Here is a 20,139-nt window from a genome sequence, read left to right as displayed (position 1 = left end):
ACATGTAAATTCTAAAAGAGATATAATCATTGTGTATTTTCTTTTCACACGCGCTTATTAGATTACTATAATACACATGTATGATTTTTACAAAATCTGTAATACATGCCGATTTCAATTCTTCCTCTAAACAAAAATTCCACCGTAGCAAAATACATTTGATTCGAATGAATCATTTAGGAGAATCATTAAGAGCGAACCGTGTAAATTACTCTAATACAATATCACATATATAAATAAATATATATAGCTATCTTATCATAGCTACATCCCAAAAAGGCGTGAACGATATTCTTTTTCTCAGCTGGCTGGCAACACTCGTTAATTCCAGCTCGGCCCTTGTAAGGTCAACGTAGGGTTTTGAGGTCGAGGCAAATAGAAAGGATGAGATAGATACCGGTCCCTCGTTTCTGGCGTCGATTTGAAATGCTACGCGTTGCTTTGTACCCAGATATCCGTATCCCGTCGACCGCAAAGGATATTCCGAGAAACCGCGACGGCCAAAAGGAAATGGCATGTCAGCTCTTTTTATTCCTTTTGCGAATAAATTCGGATAATCGTTACTCGATATGATCGTCGTCGCGGATGACTCACTCTGAATAAAAAAGTCAATCGTGGAAACCCTTTCAATATAAGACACGATCAAAATATTAATTACAAAAAATTAAATAAACATCTACTTTGCTGACTTTGATACACGTAGACAATACCGTATTAAAAATAATAAATATTGGGGAGCTTTACTACATCCTCGATGCATACATACGTCCTACAATTCAAAAATCTCGCTGTATATTTGATACACGTGCGCGACAGGTACAGGGTAGAAAGTTAAGTCGAAGCGGCGGGAAACTGTCTCGGGAAAGAGATTCCCGCCTTACGGCTCTTCCATAAAAAGCGAGCGAGCGCGGCGGCGAGAAAGAGAGGGAGATCGCGTGGAGGCGAGTAACGGCGTGCATACCTTGCGTCGCGAGTAAGCGCGATAGCGAGGAAGGGGATGACTCTTCGAAGGGACATTGCTCCCTGGCCTGGCCTGCCCTGCTCTGCTCTGCGCTTCGCGTTCCGTGTCCAGCCAAGGATCTACACCCGTCCTTCTTTCGCGTCGTCCTGCGCATTCTCACGCGTCTTCATCGAGCGTAATACCAGCAGGTCCTTCCGGCGAGAACGCGAAAGGATGCCTGGCAAATCGTCCCGCGCACTTGGATTATCTATCGATGTATTGGAAACATTAGCGTACATCGGTGAAGTGAATCGAGATGATATTAGCGTTTGTCTATGCTCTGGCGCATGTTGATATCAAATAACTTCTTCCTCACCTGCAAATACATGTGATATATTATGATATATTCTAGTTTTAATAATTTCGTATGTATCTAATGTTTAAATTTTAGTGCTTGTATATATTTAGGATTTCAACTCTTGTTCAAATTCATAAAACATGGCAAAATTGAAACGCAATGTAACTTTTTGCAGAACGTCGAGTATCGTGCTTCGTGTTGCGTGCATTTCTTGCTATTTGTATACTTCATCATGTTTCTCCCTGCCTCTTTCTGCGAAAAGACCTACGCTCCAGCGCACGCTATCAACCCACCGGGACGCCGCAGGATATTCGAAATTAACTCGCGGCCGAAAATAAACAGTCACGAGAAGAGTCGAGCCGCCACCACCCCAACAGGTGGTTACGCTCCGCACTCTTGCTTCAAGATAAAACTTTCCAACCCTTCTCTATCTCCTTCTTTCGGTTCCTTCATACCACCCGGACTTTCTATCCCCCTGAGCTAACTTTTAACTTTTTTTCTTTTCCCTTACCTCAACTCCTCCTCTGTTTAGTCTACATGACCGGCCACATCTTTATTTCTGATCTCTAGGGTCAGTCGCACCCGATGACGGTTATGCCCTTTACATTACTCGGAAATCTCGTCTCTTTGCATTCGTTATATATATCCATCGAGTTTGAATCTTGAATAAAAATTTATTTTTCAAGTACTCAGTTTCTATGTAAGAGAAAAAATTAATTAAATTAAAACAATCGTCTTATTCCTATTACTAGAAAACAAATTTCTATGAATGAAGAAATTTAGTAATTTTTAGAAACGTAAAAAGATAAACTACAATTTGTTTTGATAAATTTCCAATATTCATCATGTTAATGCCGACACAAATTCTATTTACTATCAGAATCGAGACAAATCATAATATTATACCTTCTAATCAACTATCGAGAAATGAACTGAATCTTTATTATCATATTCGGAATGTGAGAAGAAAAGGAGAGAATCGCTGTGATGGGGTTAGACGTTAACCCAGACCACTGTGGCGACTCTATTAGTCTGGCTCTAACCCCGCCGACTCTAACACAGCTTAACCCGGGGACGCCCTTATGCCCAGACATCGGCGGCGACGTCGGGGAGGCAAGCGCGCGTGATATCCCCACCATGACATCCCTCTCGTCGAGGGGTCGTTGATCCCCCAAGGACAACGACCTTGCGTCTGCGGCAACAGCAACCGTTCGAACGGTTCTGAGTTCCCGGATTCCTCGATTACCAATATCTTTCACTCCTCGCTTCCCTCGTTTTGCCCCTTACCTCCTCGACTATCGCCGCCCCCCTCTCTCCCTCCCTCTACCACCCGTTCTCCACCTTTTCCGCCAGCGTCTCCTTTCATTCTCCTTTCCATTTTCTCTTGCGTAGTGCGAGCACCACGAGCGAGCGCATTTTTTTTTCTCTATCGGGAACTATCAATGGACGATACCGTGCTGACTGCGATCGGTGGAGAGAACTCTACGTAGGCGGTTTCTCTCAAGCGTTAACCCCGCTATAGACTGTACCGAGTACTCTGATCACTCTGAAATTTTCATTTAAATTTATTTTTACAAAATAACTCTTCTCAATTTTGAATAATTTTTTATAGCTAGATTTTTTAAGTAAAATTTATTTCATTACTTTTTGAATATTTGAAATTTAAAATAATGTAATTTACATATTTTGTCAATTTATTAATTTTTATTTCATCTCTGTTAATTTCTATTAAAATAAAGTTTATAAGATAAATTAAATATATCAAAATTACATTACATAATATTTCTTTTAAACATTTTATCTTTTTGTTTAATTGATCTATAAACTTGATCATTATATAATTTACAAGTTTACTTAATTTCAAATAAGATTGTAAAAACGAGTATGATACGTTGACGACTTTTCTTCAATATATCAACATCCTATTCGCGGCTAAGATGGGCAGGTGGCGGGCTTATGGATTTATGAGCGAGCGAGCGGCTTTCAAAATCGTAGGAGAGTATGAAAAATTCATGCAAGCCGGCATCGATATGCATGACTCGACCCCGACCCGCATAGCCTTTTCTCTTCCCGCCTCCTCCCTCTTACGCGATAGTCGCGTACATGCTCGTAAACCCCTCGTAAACTCACCGATCACAAAGTAGCACATGAAGAAATCCTTTTTCCTTTGGTTTCCTTTTTAATTTGTATATTAAGCGTTAATCTCCTGAAAGCATTATACATTTTTGTATTGTGAAAATTAAATTATGATAGGAAGATAAGAATCCAAGAAAAATAGAAAGAAATTTTCGAGCAAATGAGTATGGAAAGGAATATTTTATATAAAAATACTACAAAAATATTATCAGTTGTATGTATAAAAAAATTGCAGCATTGTTTACTTATACATCTAATCTTGCTATTTTTAATGCTTTCAAACCATTTAATTCAAGCAAGGAATTATTATTCATATATTCTTTTTGGCAAAACATTTCCAAACAAAATTATAAAGTTCGCGATCGTAAAGATTCCCTCTTTCAGGCAATGATTCTCCGATGAGGTCAACTACAATACCTGATGCGTTAAAACTCCTAGTTTCCTAGGTGGGTGGACTGGTGGGTGGTCAAGTGCGCATTAGTGTGATATATCGTATGTGTGCGTACACGTGTACGTTCTCATATGTGTGTATCTCATATGTGTAAATCTAGTAGACGCGAACGCGCACGTGTACACATAAGCGACGTATACGCACACCCGACATATCTTCACGTGCACTAACGAACGAGCGTTGGCGTGTGGGCCTCGAGTCGGAAAGCATACGGGTGACGTAATCCTGACGAAGGGAAGGAATAACATCGGCGTTGACCTACTAAAGAGTCGACTTTTTCTCGCACGCGTTCCTTTGAACGCCCTGCCTTTTCGGTATTTCGAAAGCCTCCGCCTTAGGTCACGTTGACTTTTCGACCGGGCTTTGCTCTCAGACGAAGAGAACATGATAAAAGACATCGCGGATCGATAACGGCGCCGTGCTTTTATATTTTCCATTCCTGAAAATGTCAAATGTATGTCAGTTTCTTATTGTTGTCGATACTATATATTAGCTTTTAATTAAAAACAAGATATGAAGAAAGTTTAGAGTGATTACATCATGATACTTTTTCTTAAGCTTTTTCTTAAATATATAAAAATTTGAGAGAAAATGGATTGTAACATTGATAAAAATTTAGAAAATCTAGAAAATCGAAACAGACAGCTAATGTTTCAAATAATGCAATATACAAATTTTAATCTCAATTTTAATTCAAATTTTCTTTTGTCAATTTGATGGATGCAAATTAAATGTTATATTATTAAACTCAAATTTTAAGAGAAAATTAAATTTAAATTAATTTTTTAAATGGATTTTAATATTATCGCATGCAAATTGTCCTCCAGCAAAAAAATTATTAAAATTCTCAATCATTGGAAATGCAAATGTCACTGATATAGTACAATATACTAACACAGCATAATATAATAGTTTCGGACATGCTATAATAGTTGCGAAAGAGAGCGGACGAACAAACAGCCAGCCGTGCGACAAGTGCTCGTGGCGCTGAAATACCAAAGTAGGTCCCACAGGTTTCTCTCCATGGACCACCCTACCGTCACGCTATGGTGACTTTTGACGCGTGAATACGCCCTTTGTTCACATTCCCCTCCTCTTCTCTTTTCCCCGCGCCATTCTTCTTTTCATCCCTCTATGGGACGTCAGGTAGACAGGTAACGCAGTCGATTTCACCTTGATTCAAAGGGAGCGACCCTCGAGACACCTAAGGATTATCAGGATTACTCAGATTAATCGAATCTATTGGCTCATTTATCTCTACAAACCGCATTTACATTGCAAAGGAGTACGACAATAAAATATAACTATACAAAAAATTATGTAGAGAGGGAGAAAATACATATTGATAGTAGTAGTAAATTATGACTATCTTTTCATAAACTTAGGTTTAAAAAATTTTTTATAAAAAAATCTTACTACTATCGCGATTGTAAATTTGTTAAATTTATTTCAGAGCGCGAAAACACATTGAAAAAGTTCCACATGTTCAATTATGGAAATTTATCGTATCATACTTTTAATGCTTTGTAAATCAGGATTTGTGAGATCACTGGATATTCATCAAATTGCGCTCGTGCAAATTTGCCGAAGGAGCGCACTTCATTATTCGTCATCCGGTTCTATTCGGTTTCAGTCCATCACAAAGCCGCCCAGCTTTTCTCCCGCTCGGACCAATCAGATGCCCACCCGCTACGCGGCTCAATGTTTAGGGTGGTTGCAACAGGTTGCTCCAGCTGCCGGTGCTTCTATGGTGTTGTTTTGATTTTACCGAATAATAGGGGGAATCTCTTCTAATTATACGGATTCTTTCTTTTAGAAAGAAAAAAAGGAAAGAGCGCAAAGCCAAAAATGATTGAATCCGATTTCGAATTATTTTCTAATCATATGTATACATATATATGTTTCCTTCGCGACAATATGATGAAATTTATTTAACACAATATTTAATTGTGCATATAATTTTATATATATATAATTTTAATAAATTTTTTATGTAACTTGTATACATTTTTCGGGAGAAATTCAATAAATGTAGATAAGATTTCTTCGAGAAGTAAAAAAAGAGCGATAAAAAGCTTTGCTGCTGAAATTCTCGTCATCGTACGTTAATCTATATATGTCTTTTTTTTATCTCCATTATCACTTTTAGTGCGTTGAAAAAATAAAGATAATTTTCCTGGAGAGGCGAGCCCTTCTAGCATAATAGTAAAATGTAACAAGAGATAAATGTACACAGAAAAAACTTGTAAGAGTGCCACGTATTTTTTCGTTCTCGCTTTTTCTCATTCTCGAAGAAGCTAAAGTATCGGAAACGATACCTTGCAAGGTGCAACCCTGCGCTCAAAGTGCCCGTAAAATGCCGAGAACGAAAGGTAGACACGCGGTGGACATGGTCTGACGTAATGCAGTGTGGGAGCGCCACAGGGTCAACGTCCTCTTTCCCAACAATCATTATTCCTAGCAACCCTATCCGGATGGGGGCAATCGCCCCGTCGAAAGTCGGCTTGACTTTTGTGGAGGAATCTTAATACGGGCTCATTTATTACGATCTAATTAGATTGATAAAAGATGGAAGAAAAGGAGCGAAAATTAAATAAGATCAACAAGGGGAGAATGTTGAAGACACAGACTAAAATGAAAAAGACTTTTTAATATCGTAATAAAAGCCAATGAAAATCTAAGGGTTATTAATTGCTAAAGAAAACGGTTTTCTTCGTTGATCTTTTTCTTGCGAATTAAATTGAGAAGTAAAGTTGTTAATTATTACGAGAGTATACTAAATTGCCTTTTCATTTTTGTATATTGGGGCATAAAGTATCCCGAAGAAAAATAAACAGTGTCGCAAGAGATATCAAAATTTCGTTGAACCCCATTCCACTCGCTAAGGATCGAAGCCTGACTGAGCTCTCTCGGATGATACCGTTAAACTGACTTCCGTCTGACCACCTACCTACCTACCTACCTACTTTCGTCCTCGTATATCGTCGAGAAGAGACAGAGAGACAAGCGAGAGAGGTAGCTCCGGGTATTTGAAAATCGAGAAACGGTCAAGGAAGATGTGTATTTACCCGAAAAAATGATCAAACAAGATTACTTTCGCTTAAATAATAATAACGTATCAATTTGTGTTGTGCTTTCAGTAGTGAAGCAATAAAGTATCATTTTTCCCTTCACTCGGTTATTTGAGAAAGTAAGAGTTAATTCCTCTTAACGAAGTATCTGAAAGTTTAAGAGATTGTTAATTTTATAAGATTATTAATGGAAATCGTATAATTGACGAATAAAGTATATACAAAATTTTAATAAAAATACTCGAGAAAGACTAATATATCTCGTATATACGAAGCTTTCTTTGTATAAATAATGATAATGAAAGGATATTAATTTGGCGAATTTAATTTTATCATTTATATTCTTCAAGTTGAGAATGATCCAAGTCTGAACAATCCCGAAGAGAAACAGAGATGGATGAACGCAAAGAGAAAAGAAAGAGAAGGAGAGAGAGGGAAAGAGAGAGAGTCAGACATGTGGAACGGGTCACACCCTCCGGATCGCATTATTGTCGGCTCTGTATGTACACGTACGCACGTGACTCGCGTCCAGGGTCGACACAAGTGGGTTGGTGCGCTCGAGCGCGGTCGTTAGTGTCGTCCTCGTCGTGAATATCCCCCTGCTCGTTCAACGACCCCGACGACGACGCGTTCGACGACGTCGATGTACATATGTACGCACTCTCGGCTCCGCGCGCACGTGACGTGCCCAGGATATTGGGCCGACAAACGGTAAATAAGGGATCCAGCGGACTGTCCTTTCGCCGAGAGCTTTTCTCCCGACGATCCAAAGGAATCGATCCATCTATTGTCGACGCCTTTGAAATCCGAGCGACTTGGCGCGTGGAGAGTCTTCCCGCTACGAGCATGAAAAGCCTTGACTTTTGGGATCACAGAGGATAACCCCTTCGGTCGCTTTGTACATATACATGTATTCCTTCGGCTAGATACCGTTATTCAAAGTAGAACGACAATTCTTCACGAGGCGATATACTTCCTGCACGAAATATTATTCGCAATGTTTTTCCATCTCCACCTAAAATTATACACGTATGTAAAAAAATTTCTCGTTTACAGTAGTTTTTAAATTTTATAAATTTGCCATTATACACATATACACATGCTTCTGCCAACAAATTATCATGATTCTATTTTTCCTTTTCCACGCACCGATCGATTAGATTCGCTACAGCGCTTCGTCGTTTGGAATTGTATCGCGAACGAGGTGCCATCGCAAGTAATGGGACAGACGGAGATCAAAGGTCACGAGCGACAGGAAATGGTATTGTTCGCCGGATGTCGCAACTTCCGAGTCCTTTGGCCCCGGACGTCCCGCCTCGCGTGCATACGCGTGCGTACTTGATCTGAATCGTGCAAACTTGAACGATTCAGACATTTTCCATTATAAAGTTACGTCAAGTGACCGAGAAAACCAATGTCGTTCGTTAAATGTATGCGATAATCCCTCTCAGCGATGAAAATATAAATTTTTTCCAGCCTTGAAACAGTTTTAATTCTAAAATATACGCTTTGAAAATATTTCAAAAGGTGCTCGATACTTTTTTTTTCGATCAAGTTTCAATCTCTCAAATCGCGGCTAAAGAAATCGACGTTGAAAAAGGCTTGGGTCGCGTACCCGCGAGTACGAGATCCCTCGAATCGAAAATCGGCTCGAGTTGTTCACGAGTGATGTACAAGTAGCGAGCGCGCCCCATCGCGCCCTCCTCGAGCGAGAGGGCGGTAGAAAAAGGAAGAGATAGGAGGGCAGGGAAAGGGGAAGGGGAGGACGGCAAAGATAGACGGATAAGTACAGAGAGGAAAAGAGGGAGAGGTAATGATCGAGCGAGAGGGAACGGACGAGAAGTCGTAGAATGAGGAAGAGAAAGATGGAGGGAGCAAGAGGGAATCCAGAGAGAGAGAGAAAGAGAGAAACGTGTCGAGAGCGAGAAGAAAAGTCGCAGAGCGAGACGGAGAGTCGCGACGCGCGATCGACGAGGGAGGGAACGCGAGAGCGCGAGAGAAAGAGAAAGAGAGAGAGAAAGGGAGGGTATAGTCGTCGTGAGCTCCTTACAGTGCATTGCCTTTACGAACCCCCCGAGTCCCGTCACATCCCGTGCCCTCCCTCCTGTCTCTCTCTCCCTCGACAAATCGCGTACGACGTGCCTCTCATGAAGAGATCCACGAAACCAGCTTCGCCGTCGAGCGATTCGGGTCGTCGAGACTCATCGAAAAGGAGGGAGAGGGGCGAGGGAAAGGTTCAGGGAAGTCACACGTCTCGTGTGTCGACGGGGTGCGGTATTATTACGGACGCGTGTATCGGTATCAACGATAGAGAGAGGTTTTCCTTCTCTCAAAAGACAGATAATGACATTCTCCTCTTGGTCCTCCCATTGTCGGTTAGTCTAGTACGAGACTTTCACCGACTTGGCCGCGTAAAGATTCGAGGGTTACAGGGTTATCGGCTCGGTCAAGCGAGATGATCCATCGCGAGATCGCCCATAATCTCGTAAGATATTTGAAAAGCCGCATATATTCACGAAGCACTCTACAATCCGAGACTGACAATCGACTCTTGGTCCATGAACCGTGATTACACCGCGATACATTTTACATGACGCTGGTGTGGCACGAACCCCTATGCCTTTGTTATTACGATTCCCTGGAGATCTTGTCGGCGTACAAAGAATTTTGGATCTCGCGATGGTGTTTCGACAAAGCGCCCCGCGTCTAAAATAGGCATTCGCTACACAGCGGGCAGCGGGCAGGGACTTTCGAAACAGCCACGTTTCACATGCCGCGCGCCTCGCGCCCGCCTCCGCGCTTGGAGGGAGACTCGGATGTGCCTCCCCCCGCGCACCCCCACCTGCTCGGCTCCTTCCCCTCCTTGCTCCGCTTGCTCGCGAACCATGTCGCGACAAATACGTCGTTTCCTCGTTGCCTCTACATCGTCCTCCTCTACACCATCGTCGTTGTCGTCAGCATCCTCGTCGCGATAACGCGCGATGGATGGCAAAATGATGTATATCTACCTGTTTGGTTTCCTGGCTCCGTCCATGGCGAGCATCGTATACGATGAAAGTCCATTTGGAAGGAACAGCGAGAAGAGAGAGGGGGGGGGGGGAGTTCCTGTAATAGAAACTCGAGTCATTCCCGCTATTTATAGCCTTTTAAAGGTATAACTGATAAGGGAAGACTCTAGGCGCGCGTTTTTAAGGGGACGCGGTCGTAAGGAGACGGTGATTGGGAAATTGAATTGTCTCGCGGTACACACAAGTGTGAATGACCTGATCGAATTAGAAACGGAGCGTTTGCTCGTGCAACGGCTCCTTGGGAAACAACCACCTTGTCTCCCGCCCTGCCCCCTTTCCTGCCCCTTGACCCCCTTCTAGCCGCTGGCAGCGTGGAATATTACCGATCTAACATCGGAAGCGATCAAACGTGACGTAGGGAGCAATTAAAGAGGACGCATACGAATAGATATAAATCGAACGATTTAAATCGTCGATCGCTCCTGTTGTTATACATCGTAACGTATCGCGCGCGCAATCAAAAGGATAAACAAAAATGATGCGATAGTACAAGTACAGGTACAGGTAGTACCGTAACTCTTCTCGTGGAGAGAGAGAGATTCGCTCGCTCGCCTCTTTACCTGTGTGCCCCCGCGCGATTCACGCCCTTTTCTTCCTGTATTTCATCGTCTCTCGTTCCTCCGCTAACGGTGAATCGCAAACCGCGTACGCGCCGAGAAATGCCGAGAATAGCTTGGAGGCAATATGGCGCCGATGGCGTCATCTACGAGCACTCGTTTAACTCGAGCCGCGATTGACTGGAGACCGTCAGCCATCTAGCGGCGGCGCGCGGTATTAATCGAGGCGCCATCTAACGGTGAGCGGTGGAATATCTATCCGGGATCAGCCGACAGGATGTAACCTCAATGGCGAGAATTCGCCGCGGATTTCAATAAGGTTACGACACGCGAGGTGAATTTATACTACGCGAGAATGGCACGCTTGTTTAATAGATTAACAATTTGCGAGTTTGCAAAGTCGCAAGTTGTCAGATATACAAATAAAGCGGATCATTGGGTAAATACTTGTTTACACTATGCACTGTAATAACTTTTATGATATCGTTTGTTATTATTTGTTGTTATTATATATACTTTTCTTTTATAATTGTTTATACGAATTACTGTGTAATCTTTTTGTAATTAAATTGTTTTGTTTTTTACATAAGAATAAATGTTTACATTCAAATTTTTAACGTTTATTTAATTTTCATTCTTTGTTTAGTCTAGGATTAGGAAAAAGAAAACGCACATGGACAAGGCTCTGAAACATTTCGATGAATTTTATGGTAATGTTTATGAAAAATCATGGGAAGATATAAGAACTGCGCTATTGATGGAAACGCACAAGTACATGGCTGTTGTGAATAGCTTTAGCGATTTAGACAGAGTAAAATCAGAGTTGGAGGTATATACAGTATACATATGTAATGATACATTATTCAATATGTTAAAATTGCAAATATATACATTATTATTTCTAGAATCAAGGTGCCATGAACCTAAGAACAATTTACGAAGCTTATAAGGAAGATCTTGATGCACAATTATCCGAATCTAATAAAAAGAAGAGAAAAAAAGAGCTAGCAAGAAATCTGCAAATAGAATCTGCAATTAGTGATGCTCAGATTTCAGCGATACAGTCGCACTATCCAACGGATTATACATCGCCACCTGTGTCTTTAAGTACAATGAATGAAGATGAAGATATAGTGACGGAAAGTCAAGGGCAACAGCCTGTAGAAATGAAATCTATCGAATCAAACTTGAACGAAATATCAGTGGACGAAAATCGAATTATACATCCTAATGCTGGTTTGAGTGGACTATATGAATTTGTACCAGCCACAAAAATTAAAGGTAATTTATATATCACTCGGAAAATAAATCATAGAAGTTAATTTTATATAATTGGAAATGTCTTTTTTTATGTGTGTATGTGTGATTTAATGCAAATTTGTTCTTCATTTTCTAGGTATGGAAGATTGGATACTAGAGTCACAACACTATGGCTATTATAAAGAAGGCGCCGATTTTTCGATAAAAATCGAGAAGGAAACAATGTTAACGTTTCCACAGTACCTTAATATCTATACATTTGAGGAAAACAATGATAGTAAATTTCCATTTCCGAAGAAAGGATCCACGGGAGTCTTAGGTTAGTCTCTTTATTAGAATAATTTCATTATTGACATAAACATTCTGATATTATTATGCAGATTATTATCTCCTTGATGGTGCTTCTGTATTGCCGGTGTTGGCCTTGGACTTGCAGCCTGGCGATGTTGTGCTAGACATGTGTGCAGCACCAGGGGGAAAGACTCTAAGTGCTCTTCAAACACTCCTACCACATATGATAGTTGCTAATGATGTTTCCCAGTCAAGAGTAAAAAAGATCTACAATGTCATAGATCAATTTGTAGCTGGTATTGGCCAATGGCAAGATAGACTACATGTGACGGAACGAGATGCGAGATACATCGATGACAAAGATTTATATAACAAGGTGATAAACTACTGTAATAAACACAAAAGATTTATAATAGAATTTTTAGAAATTCCTTTGATAATTCTTTTCTCTTGCAGATCTTGGTGGATGTACCATGTACCACAGACAGACATGTCTTACATTCGGACAAAAACAACATCTTTAAACCACAGAGAATTCAAGAGAGATTACAAATGCCAGAATTGCAAGCGGCTATTCTAACGTGTGTACAGAAATTAATCTAAACTTTGATGTTTTCTTACAATTGCATGCATTATTTTTTTTCATTAGATAATTATTCATATTACAGTAACGCTTTAAAAATAATATCAGTTGGTGGAACAGTCGTGTACTCTACCTGTTCCCTGAGTCCTATTCAAAACGACGGCGTCGTAGGTATGGCGTTAAAAAAGGCCTGGGAAGACACCAACTCTATTATGGTCGTAAAGTAAGCATTTTTTGCATGTATACAATAAATTTTATTTTATTACAATTTTATATTAATAAAGTTCTCTTTCTTGGAGCAGAGATATGAAAGAAGCATTAATGCCATTGAAATGCCTTTTCAAATTTCGTGATTTTGCATTAAAATACGGCCATATTGCCATTCCAACACTCGCTAACAATTGGGGTCCCATGTATTTTTGTAAAATAGTACGGATACGATAGTAACATAAGGTGAGTGCATGTAAAAATAACTCAAGATAAAATGTTATAGATGTTATTATTATATAACAAATAAATATTATTTTATAATAATTAAATTTTAATTTTATTTGCAAAATAAATATTAATAAAATAAATTAAGATATAGCGTATAATGTAAAATTTTATGAACTGTATTTCGTGTTATTTTCTCTTAAAGGTAATGTTTGATCGCTCGCTTCATCAGACATTTTAATTTTGTTCCATGGTTGCTCGTTGCCGCTCCCAAAAATAGTATAAACCAGTATCTCGATTACATATAGAATGATCGTAACGAGGAATACAATTCTCCATGCCTCTATGGTTTGCTGTAAATAATAAAATAAAATGAAGATATAATCACTTTCACTCTGTAGAATTGGATATTGTTTTTACGTTATTACTTACATTTCCGTGAGTTAATTTTCCTACAAATACCGGTACAACGAAACCGGGTATAGTGGCGAAAAAATTTGTCATCGCCACCAGACTGCCGGCAAAGTTGGGCGCGATATCTATGTGATTTGCCAAGAAGCCGCAGTACATTCCGCCGATGCAGGCTACTGCGATTGTCATCAACAAAACTACCATTATACGATTGCACCCGACATATGACACTTGTATCAAACAGAGCAGGGGTACGAGAGACGCTGAAATAGTTTGTGTAATTATAAAATTACATATAATTAGACAATATGCTATGTACAATATATTTAATTAAAACAAATCCACACAAAATGGATTGCTATAGACATTGCAAAAATTCATGTTTATATATTGTATATAAATTGTTTGATTAATTCAAAGTTGACTTTTTTTTTTTAATTTAATTCTTGATGTTAAACTTACCAAAAAGAGTACCGATTTTTCTAGATACCGTCACTGAAATCAATCCTCTTTCCTGCAGGATGGCTAATGTTTTACTGAGAATCATAGTGAAGAGCCACATGCATAAAAATGGAATGGATGATAATGCTGCATTCTAACAAACAAATAAATAAACTTGTAAAGTCATATAAATTAGGTCATACATTGTCGCATCAAGCCTTAGAACAGTTTCCTTACCGAGCTCATATTATATTTCAAGATTTGATTCATAAATGTGGGCAGTTCAATAAGTAGCATATACCAGCCGAAATTGCTACAAAAATGGGCAATCAGAATCGCTATGAACGGCTTGGAACGAAACACTTGTTTCCATGGAACCTAACAATAAGAATTGCGATTGCATGAATGTATTTAAAAAAAATATAGAAAAGTTGTTGGAGATATGATAATTAATTTTCGAGTACAGTTTTGGGAACATCCTCCTTGCCGTGTCCGCCCAAAGATGCGATGATATAATTTCTCTCTCGTTGACTGATGAATCTCGTCTGTTTTTCCGGGGAATCTGCTATCAACAGCCACCAAGCGATGCACCAAATCAGACAAAGCGCACCTTCCACATAAAAAATGGACTGCCAACCAAGATTTGCGGCCAATAGACCGCTTAACAAGATAGAAATCACGGTACCAAGTGCCGTCCCTAAAATATAATTTTATCGACTTGATCTTTTTTTTTTAGATTAAAATTTGCGACGCATCCGAAAAATTCCAGGAATCTAATGTATTATGATTTTGAGATTCCAAATTAAAAGCAAGTTTAGATTAGCATTACAACTTATCATATGATTACAAATCTCGAACTAATCGATGAAAAATCATGGCAATATTATACGAGATATCCTGGAATTTTGTAAAATTTTATAATTTGTTTTTGTTTTACCTGCATATACAATCGAAGCAATGACGCTTCTTTCATTCGGTGGTGCCCATTTGGCGATCATAACATGCATAGCGGGAAACGATACACCCTATAATTCAAATGATTTAAGGTTCTCAGTTATATCCAAATAGTCAATTATAGTCAATTATATCCAATTTAGAAACTGATCTATTAATATAAATTTATGATGTTACTAACTCCGCCGATCCCCTGGAGAAATCTCATTGTTATGAAGAGCGAATAGTGAATACGTGCGGCGATGGGCGTCAATATGGAAGCTACGAGATTTAACAGGACCGATCCATTCATTACCCATTTAGCTGACCAGAGCTCCGCTAGTCTTCCACCAGGCAACATAGACACTGTATAGCCCCAAAAATAAGAAGATAGGATGAAACCCTGAATAAGCTCATCCCATACAAATGGGCCATTCTGAAAAAAATGCGGTAATGATATGATATTTCTTTTATTAAAATATTAAATTTTCTATTCTAGATGTAAGAACTACATATGCACTTGTATCAATTTTTGCTCTTATGTAAAATATTGTCACACCTCGCCTGTGATCTTTGTAACATTTGAGACGTCTTCAAACTGGCAAACATTCGCGCTTATTGTCGTAATATTATCAGTTTCTAAATTCTGCGAAGTGGATAATTTGACAGCAGTATGGTTCACCATAGCGACAATCGCCACGCTGGCATTGACCTTAAAACCATAAAGAATGGCGAGGCCAATGGATCCCATTATAGCCATCAAGTATCGAATCGGAAATCGAACTCCATTTTTTCTTGTGGCTAGAAATAAATAATAATAATACATAGCAGAGAAAAGGATGTAATTGATAAGAAGCAATTAGTTTTATCGCAATCTCTCTTATATTTTTTACGTTAAATATTTTGCTCCAAACTTTAGATTTATATTGGAATTTTTATTTTTCGTTATATATCATATATATTTTACAAGATAAAAATTAAGTAACATCCAGTAACTTTATTTATATTATTTAATTTATATATACACGCGCGCAATTATTTCTTAATTGTGGCGACATGCAAATTAGGGCAATTACGTTAATCGTGCTTTGCTTTGAATACGTAGCTTTTTAATTTTTATTTTTTACGAAAAAAATACATGATAAATTAAATAAGACATTTATTGTCTGTCTAAAATCAGGCCATTTCATTTTTTGAAATATCACGTCAGAATTATAACATATGATTTGATGTGAGATTGCTCGAATTGATATGCATATTTTTATTCGCAATACAATTCGCAAACAATATTCACAGTAAAGAAAAGAATTTTGAGAATCAGTTTTTTTAATTTTCCACATCGTAAGTGGAATGTTGTTCTGTTTTCAGATTGTTTTTCTATCTAACTTAACGCGAAATCGATTTGCGTACGAAGGCGTACCCAAAAGATTATTTTAAGAACGAGAACACATTTACGAAGTGATGAGTGAGCTAACATGTGAGTTGTTGCTTCGAGTGAAATGTCATCCTAATGCATATCGCAATATTACATCTTGAGTTAATTTGTACAATATTTGAATTTCGCATTTTTAATCATATTTTGTAAATCTTTACTATCGATAAATTTTTATTATCGATATATAATTGCGAAATTTCGTATGTTGAATGATAAGCAACTTGCATAGCATTGCATCATTAAAACGACATGTGACAAGATGGAATGATAGGTGTCGCAAATCAATTTATAAGGAAATTGAATAAAATTCTTGATATCTCCCCCCTTTGAAAAAATCGATATGGAGTGTAGAGGACACGCCAAGGTCGCGGAAAGTGTTTTTGGAACTCGAGTTATTTTTTGTCTTTTTTTTAAGAAAATTAAATGACAATAATCTACCTGTTGTTTGAAAAATTAATATAAATGTTAATTAATTAATAAAAGTGTTAGATAATATAAAAAAATAACAAGAAGAACATTTATATATAGCATATATATTTTTTAAAAATAAATTAGTTATATTTTTTTAAGTAACATTTTATTATCTATTTTCCCCTTTAATGATATTTTACACTTTTAAATTACATATCTGTAGAGAATCTAAATTCTCTTTCTCTAATCTTCTTAAAAATTGACAAAAAATGTATTACTTACTGTTAGAATTATTTTCCGTAGCCATCGTATTGACGAAATATCTTTAGATGGTTTTTAAAAATACTCGCAGATTTTGGCGATAAAAAATTGCACGATCGAATTTATTATTGTTTTTCAATATTTTCTGTAATTTCTTATTAATATTTTCTCCTCAATTTACATTACTGCAAATTTTTCTTTCTCGAGTGAATTACATTTGATAGCCACCTGATGCTTTGCTTCCGTCTCGTCACGAGAGCTATGTGTCACTGATGTAAAACGAGGAGAAACCCAAAGTTCTTGAAGCGACTCTGGAGGGATGTGCGCCTCTTCTGTAAGCACGTACGCAAATGGATGCGTGTGTGTGCGTGTGTGTGCGTACATGCGTGAAAGCAAGGGACCGCACAACGCATGTGTCAGTGCTCATGCCTTCGACTTCAGTTTCAGTCACTGACACGATGAGAAAGAGGCGAGGAGTGATGCAATTGCATCACCTGCAACTTTCCTTAAAGTGCTCATCTGTACTTTCAAAAAAATTCAATTAAAAGTCACGTTATTTTATTAATGTTTTATAGAGAAAATAATTGATAATAATTATATAAAAATATATTTTATCAATTAAAAAACAATAATCAATTATCTATAAATGATACAACTCACTCAACTTTTCCAAAAATTTCATGCATGAAAATCTAAGTTTAAGATTTTTATCTTTATTCAATATTTCGTGAATTGTAGCTACTTTTGACCCACTCTGTTATTTGATTTGTAAGTCGCTCTCAATAATGAATGCAAACAAAATTGTTTATTCGAATAATCTTGAAGCTAGGCTCGAATGAACATTGAGCGAGTTTGCTCGGTACTTGATAGGAAACAAGATGTCAACCGCATTTACAAATTTCTGATATACAAAATAGTCTTTTTTCTTTCTTCCTCTCTCTTTCGTATTCCTTCATGATTTCCGCACTCTTTTTAGTGCGCGAGTCACAATAAATATGAACGCGAATTCGGAAATCGGTGATCATCTCGACGAGATTTATGACTGGATCGATCAAATCAAGTTTTCCAGGCCCAAAAAAAATATAGCCAGAGATTTTTCCGATGGCGGTAAAGGACGCGCATCTCACTGATTTTTGCAAAAACATTTCAAAAAAAAAATTAACGCGAGACATAAAATTTCAGTGTTGATGGCAGAGCTATTGAAACGTTATTATCCTAAGCACGTAGACGTGCACAATTATGTTGCCGGTAACAGCATTGCGAGGAAAATCGATAATTGGTGCACGCTTAATCGCAAGGTACTGTCGAAACTTGACATGAGATTGGGAAAGGAAGCGATCAATCAACTGGCCAATTCCCAGCCAGGCAGTATCGAGAAAGTTCTCGCCGATCTACGAGCCAAAATTTTGAAAGATTGCAACGCCGACAGGGAGTCCTTGTACTCTGGCCATGAAGACAGCGAAGGTGCCCTTATTTAATTATAATAAATTATTCTTTCCTTTTCAGTTTTTCTAAACTTTTTAACTTTTTTACTCCCTTGTAATAATTTAACTGGATCATTCCATGTGTGCACAATTTAGAAATGGTAAAGTCGGTGCTAAATCCCGATGAAATAGCAAACAAAACTGTCCCCCGACACGTCTTTATTCGCCTGAAACAAGAGTTACAAGAGAAAAATGACACAATCTCCACATTACAGCAAAAGATCTCGCATCTGGAAAACATAATGAGATTGAAAGATCAGAGGATCGACGATCTCACAGTGCAAATCACGAGGCTGCCGATCGAGAGAAATGTTGCTACTTTGCGTCCTCATGTTATTGGCAGTGGAATCTCGAAACTACATACTTCTTCCAAGTTGTCCCAATGAGACAGACCTTGTTGAGAGATGCCATGATTGTACATCGCACATGCAACCCACAATGTAACTCGCTTTCCTTTTTGTGTACATGTACCATATATTACAAGAATATGTTTTATTATCCATCCAAGTGGATCACATTTAAAGAATCTTATAATGTACATGTAATTATGAAACAAAAGTCATCGCTCATAATCAGTTTGTAAATCATTTTGATAATAATAATGTAAAATTTCACGTTAGATCACTTTAAATTAAATATTAGACGTGAAATATTTATAACTTTACAAGAGAGAAATATCCAAGCATTTAGTAATCTTATGTAGGTGGAGATACCAGAATCACGCCATCGCCGCGCACAAACAACATTTGGATGGTCCTTTTTTTCTGACGATAGATTTCCTCGTATGTTTCTTCATCAATCTCCACTATATTTATAATCTCCTCTACGTCACCTAGCACCATGTTCAAGTGTTGGTCAAAAGCCTGAAATAATAAAAGGTGTAAAAATTATTTTCTGGTACTTTGGTGTAATTTGGCCATTAATTTGTAATATTATGAAATAAATTAATTCCACTTTTGTATAAAATACAACTTGAAATATGAAGAATTGAAATGATAAACTTGAAATATCAAGAATTGAAATGATTAAAACTATCAAGTCTCTTACGTGTAATTTTCCTCGGAGCTCTCTTTCGTTTCTCATTTTTACGTAAATCCGCTCCTCCAGGCTCAATTTTATGAGGTCCAAGGGTTCCTTCACATCAATTGGCGGCAACTATACCAGGACGATATCCGGGATTATACGGGAGTAAATACGGCGACTTATACGTGAATTTTGAAACTCACCTGTTCCGATTCCTCAACCATCGTGAATATCTTTTCGTAAAAATTGCGCAATTATCTTATGTTAATATTGGCACTACAATCAAGGGGATTGTAAATTAATATGCAAAGTTCAAATGTCAATCATATATTGTACGTATTGTAGGTTACCGGTTATTGTCATGGGTGCATAAAAAACAAGTAGAAATACGAACGAAGCTCGTACTCGTTTGTTCGTTTTTAAGACAGAATAATTTTGAACATGAGAATGGATTATAAATGCGCCATATTGTTAATACACTCGGAAACGGTACCAATAACATGGTGTGGCCAATCAAATTTGTCAACTTGTTCAGATAGTCGGTTCACAGACATTTCTTTTGTCTATGGTTTTGACAATCCGTCGTTTCA

At 38.1% G+C, this 20,139-nt stretch overlaps 4 protein-coding genes and 1 long non-coding RNA gene across 8 annotated transcripts; 2 read left to right on the top strand and 3 right to left on the bottom strand.

Annotated features, from left to right (window-relative positions):
• Window positions 1–1,331: 1,331 nt before the first annotated feature.
• LOC145966821 (uncharacterized) lies at window positions 1,332–10,065 on the bottom strand. Its single transcript, XR_014437180.1, has 6 exons — window positions 9,965–10,065; window positions 4,781–5,089; window positions 3,852–4,324; window positions 3,429–3,504; window positions 2,752–2,844; window positions 1,332–1,959 (listed from the first exon to the last, which is right to left on the bottom strand). It is a non-coding gene; the product is annotated as an uncharacterized LOC145966821 (long non-coding RNA).
• A 764-nt stretch (window positions 10,066–10,829) lies between these two features.
• On the top strand, window positions 10,830–14,451 carry L(2)10685 (5-methylcytosine rRNA methyltransferase l(2)10685). 3 transcript variants are annotated; one of them, XM_083091126.1, is made up of 10 exons: window positions 10,830–11,020; window positions 11,228–11,410; window positions 11,487–11,862; window positions 11,978–12,160; window positions 12,222–12,508; window positions 12,589–12,713; window positions 12,801–12,938; window positions 13,018–13,168; window positions 13,356–13,838; window positions 14,082–14,451. In XM_083091126.1, the coding sequence occupies exons 1-8, from the start codon at window positions 10,937–10,939 to the stop codon at window positions 13,157–13,159; spliced, it is 1,518 nt and encodes a 505-aa protein (XP_082947252.1). In that variant the 5' UTR covers window positions 10,830–10,936; the 3' UTR covers window positions 13,160–13,168; window positions 13,356–13,838; window positions 14,082–14,451. The 3 variants fall into 3 exon arrangements, with proteins under 3 accessions (XP_082947252.1, XP_082947242.1, XP_082947262.1); XM_083091116.1 differs by having other exon boundaries at window positions 14,048–14,451; XM_083091136.1 differs by having other exon boundaries at window positions 10,863–11,020; window positions 11,233–11,410; window positions 14,048–14,451.
• Mfs3 (major facilitator superfamily transporter 3) lies at window positions 13,198–17,841 on the bottom strand. 2 transcript variants are annotated; one of them, XM_083091101.1, is made up of 9 exons: window positions 17,064–17,841; window positions 15,495–15,736; window positions 15,138–15,371; window positions 14,940–15,027; window positions 14,467–14,699; window positions 14,240–14,380; window positions 14,024–14,156; window positions 13,583–13,824; window positions 13,198–13,503 (listed from the first exon to the last, which is right to left on the bottom strand). In XM_083091101.1, exons 1-9 carry the CDS (start codon window positions 17,086–17,088, stop codon window positions 13,321–13,323), a joined length of 1,521 nt encoding a protein of 506 aa, XP_082947227.1. In that variant the 5' UTR covers window positions 17,089–17,841; the 3' UTR covers window positions 13,198–13,320. The 2 variants fall into 2 exon arrangements, with proteins under 2 accessions (XP_082947227.1, XP_082947234.1); XM_083091108.1 differs by having other exon boundaries at window positions 17,271–17,841.
• A 44-nt stretch (window positions 17,842–17,885) lies between these two features.
• LOC145966788 (sperm flagellar protein 1) lies at window positions 17,886–19,416 on the top strand. Its single transcript, XM_083091155.1, has 4 exons — window positions 17,886–18,149; window positions 18,225–18,506; window positions 18,623–18,966; window positions 19,230–19,416. The coding sequence occupies exons 1-3, from the start codon at window positions 18,038–18,040 to the stop codon at window positions 18,910–18,912; spliced, it is 684 nt and encodes a 227-aa protein (XP_082947281.1). The 5' UTR covers window positions 17,886–18,037; the 3' UTR covers window positions 18,913–18,966; window positions 19,230–19,416.
• On the bottom strand, window positions 17,983–19,923 carry Lsm3 (U6 snRNA-associated Sm-like protein LSm3). The gene is made up of 3 exons (XM_083091166.1): window positions 19,753–19,923; window positions 19,574–19,681; window positions 17,983–19,389 (listed from the first exon to the last, which is right to left on the bottom strand). Exons 1-3 carry the CDS (start codon window positions 19,771–19,773, stop codon window positions 19,222–19,224), a joined length of 297 nt encoding a protein of 98 aa, XP_082947292.1. The 5' UTR covers window positions 19,774–19,923; the 3' UTR covers window positions 17,983–19,221.
• Between the last annotated feature and the right edge of the window lie 216 nt (window positions 19,924–20,139).

This window comes from Camponotus vicinus, unplaced genomic scaffold, assembly GCF_025532165.1.
Source record: "Camponotus vicinus isolate PSW18456_S1 unplaced genomic scaffold, iyCamVici1.0 SCAF_1, whole genome shotgun sequence".
Taxonomy (NCBI): Eukaryota; Metazoa; Arthropoda; class Insecta; order Hymenoptera; family Formicidae; genus Camponotus; species Camponotus vicinus.
This window is presented reverse-complemented; position numbering and strand designations above follow the sequence as displayed.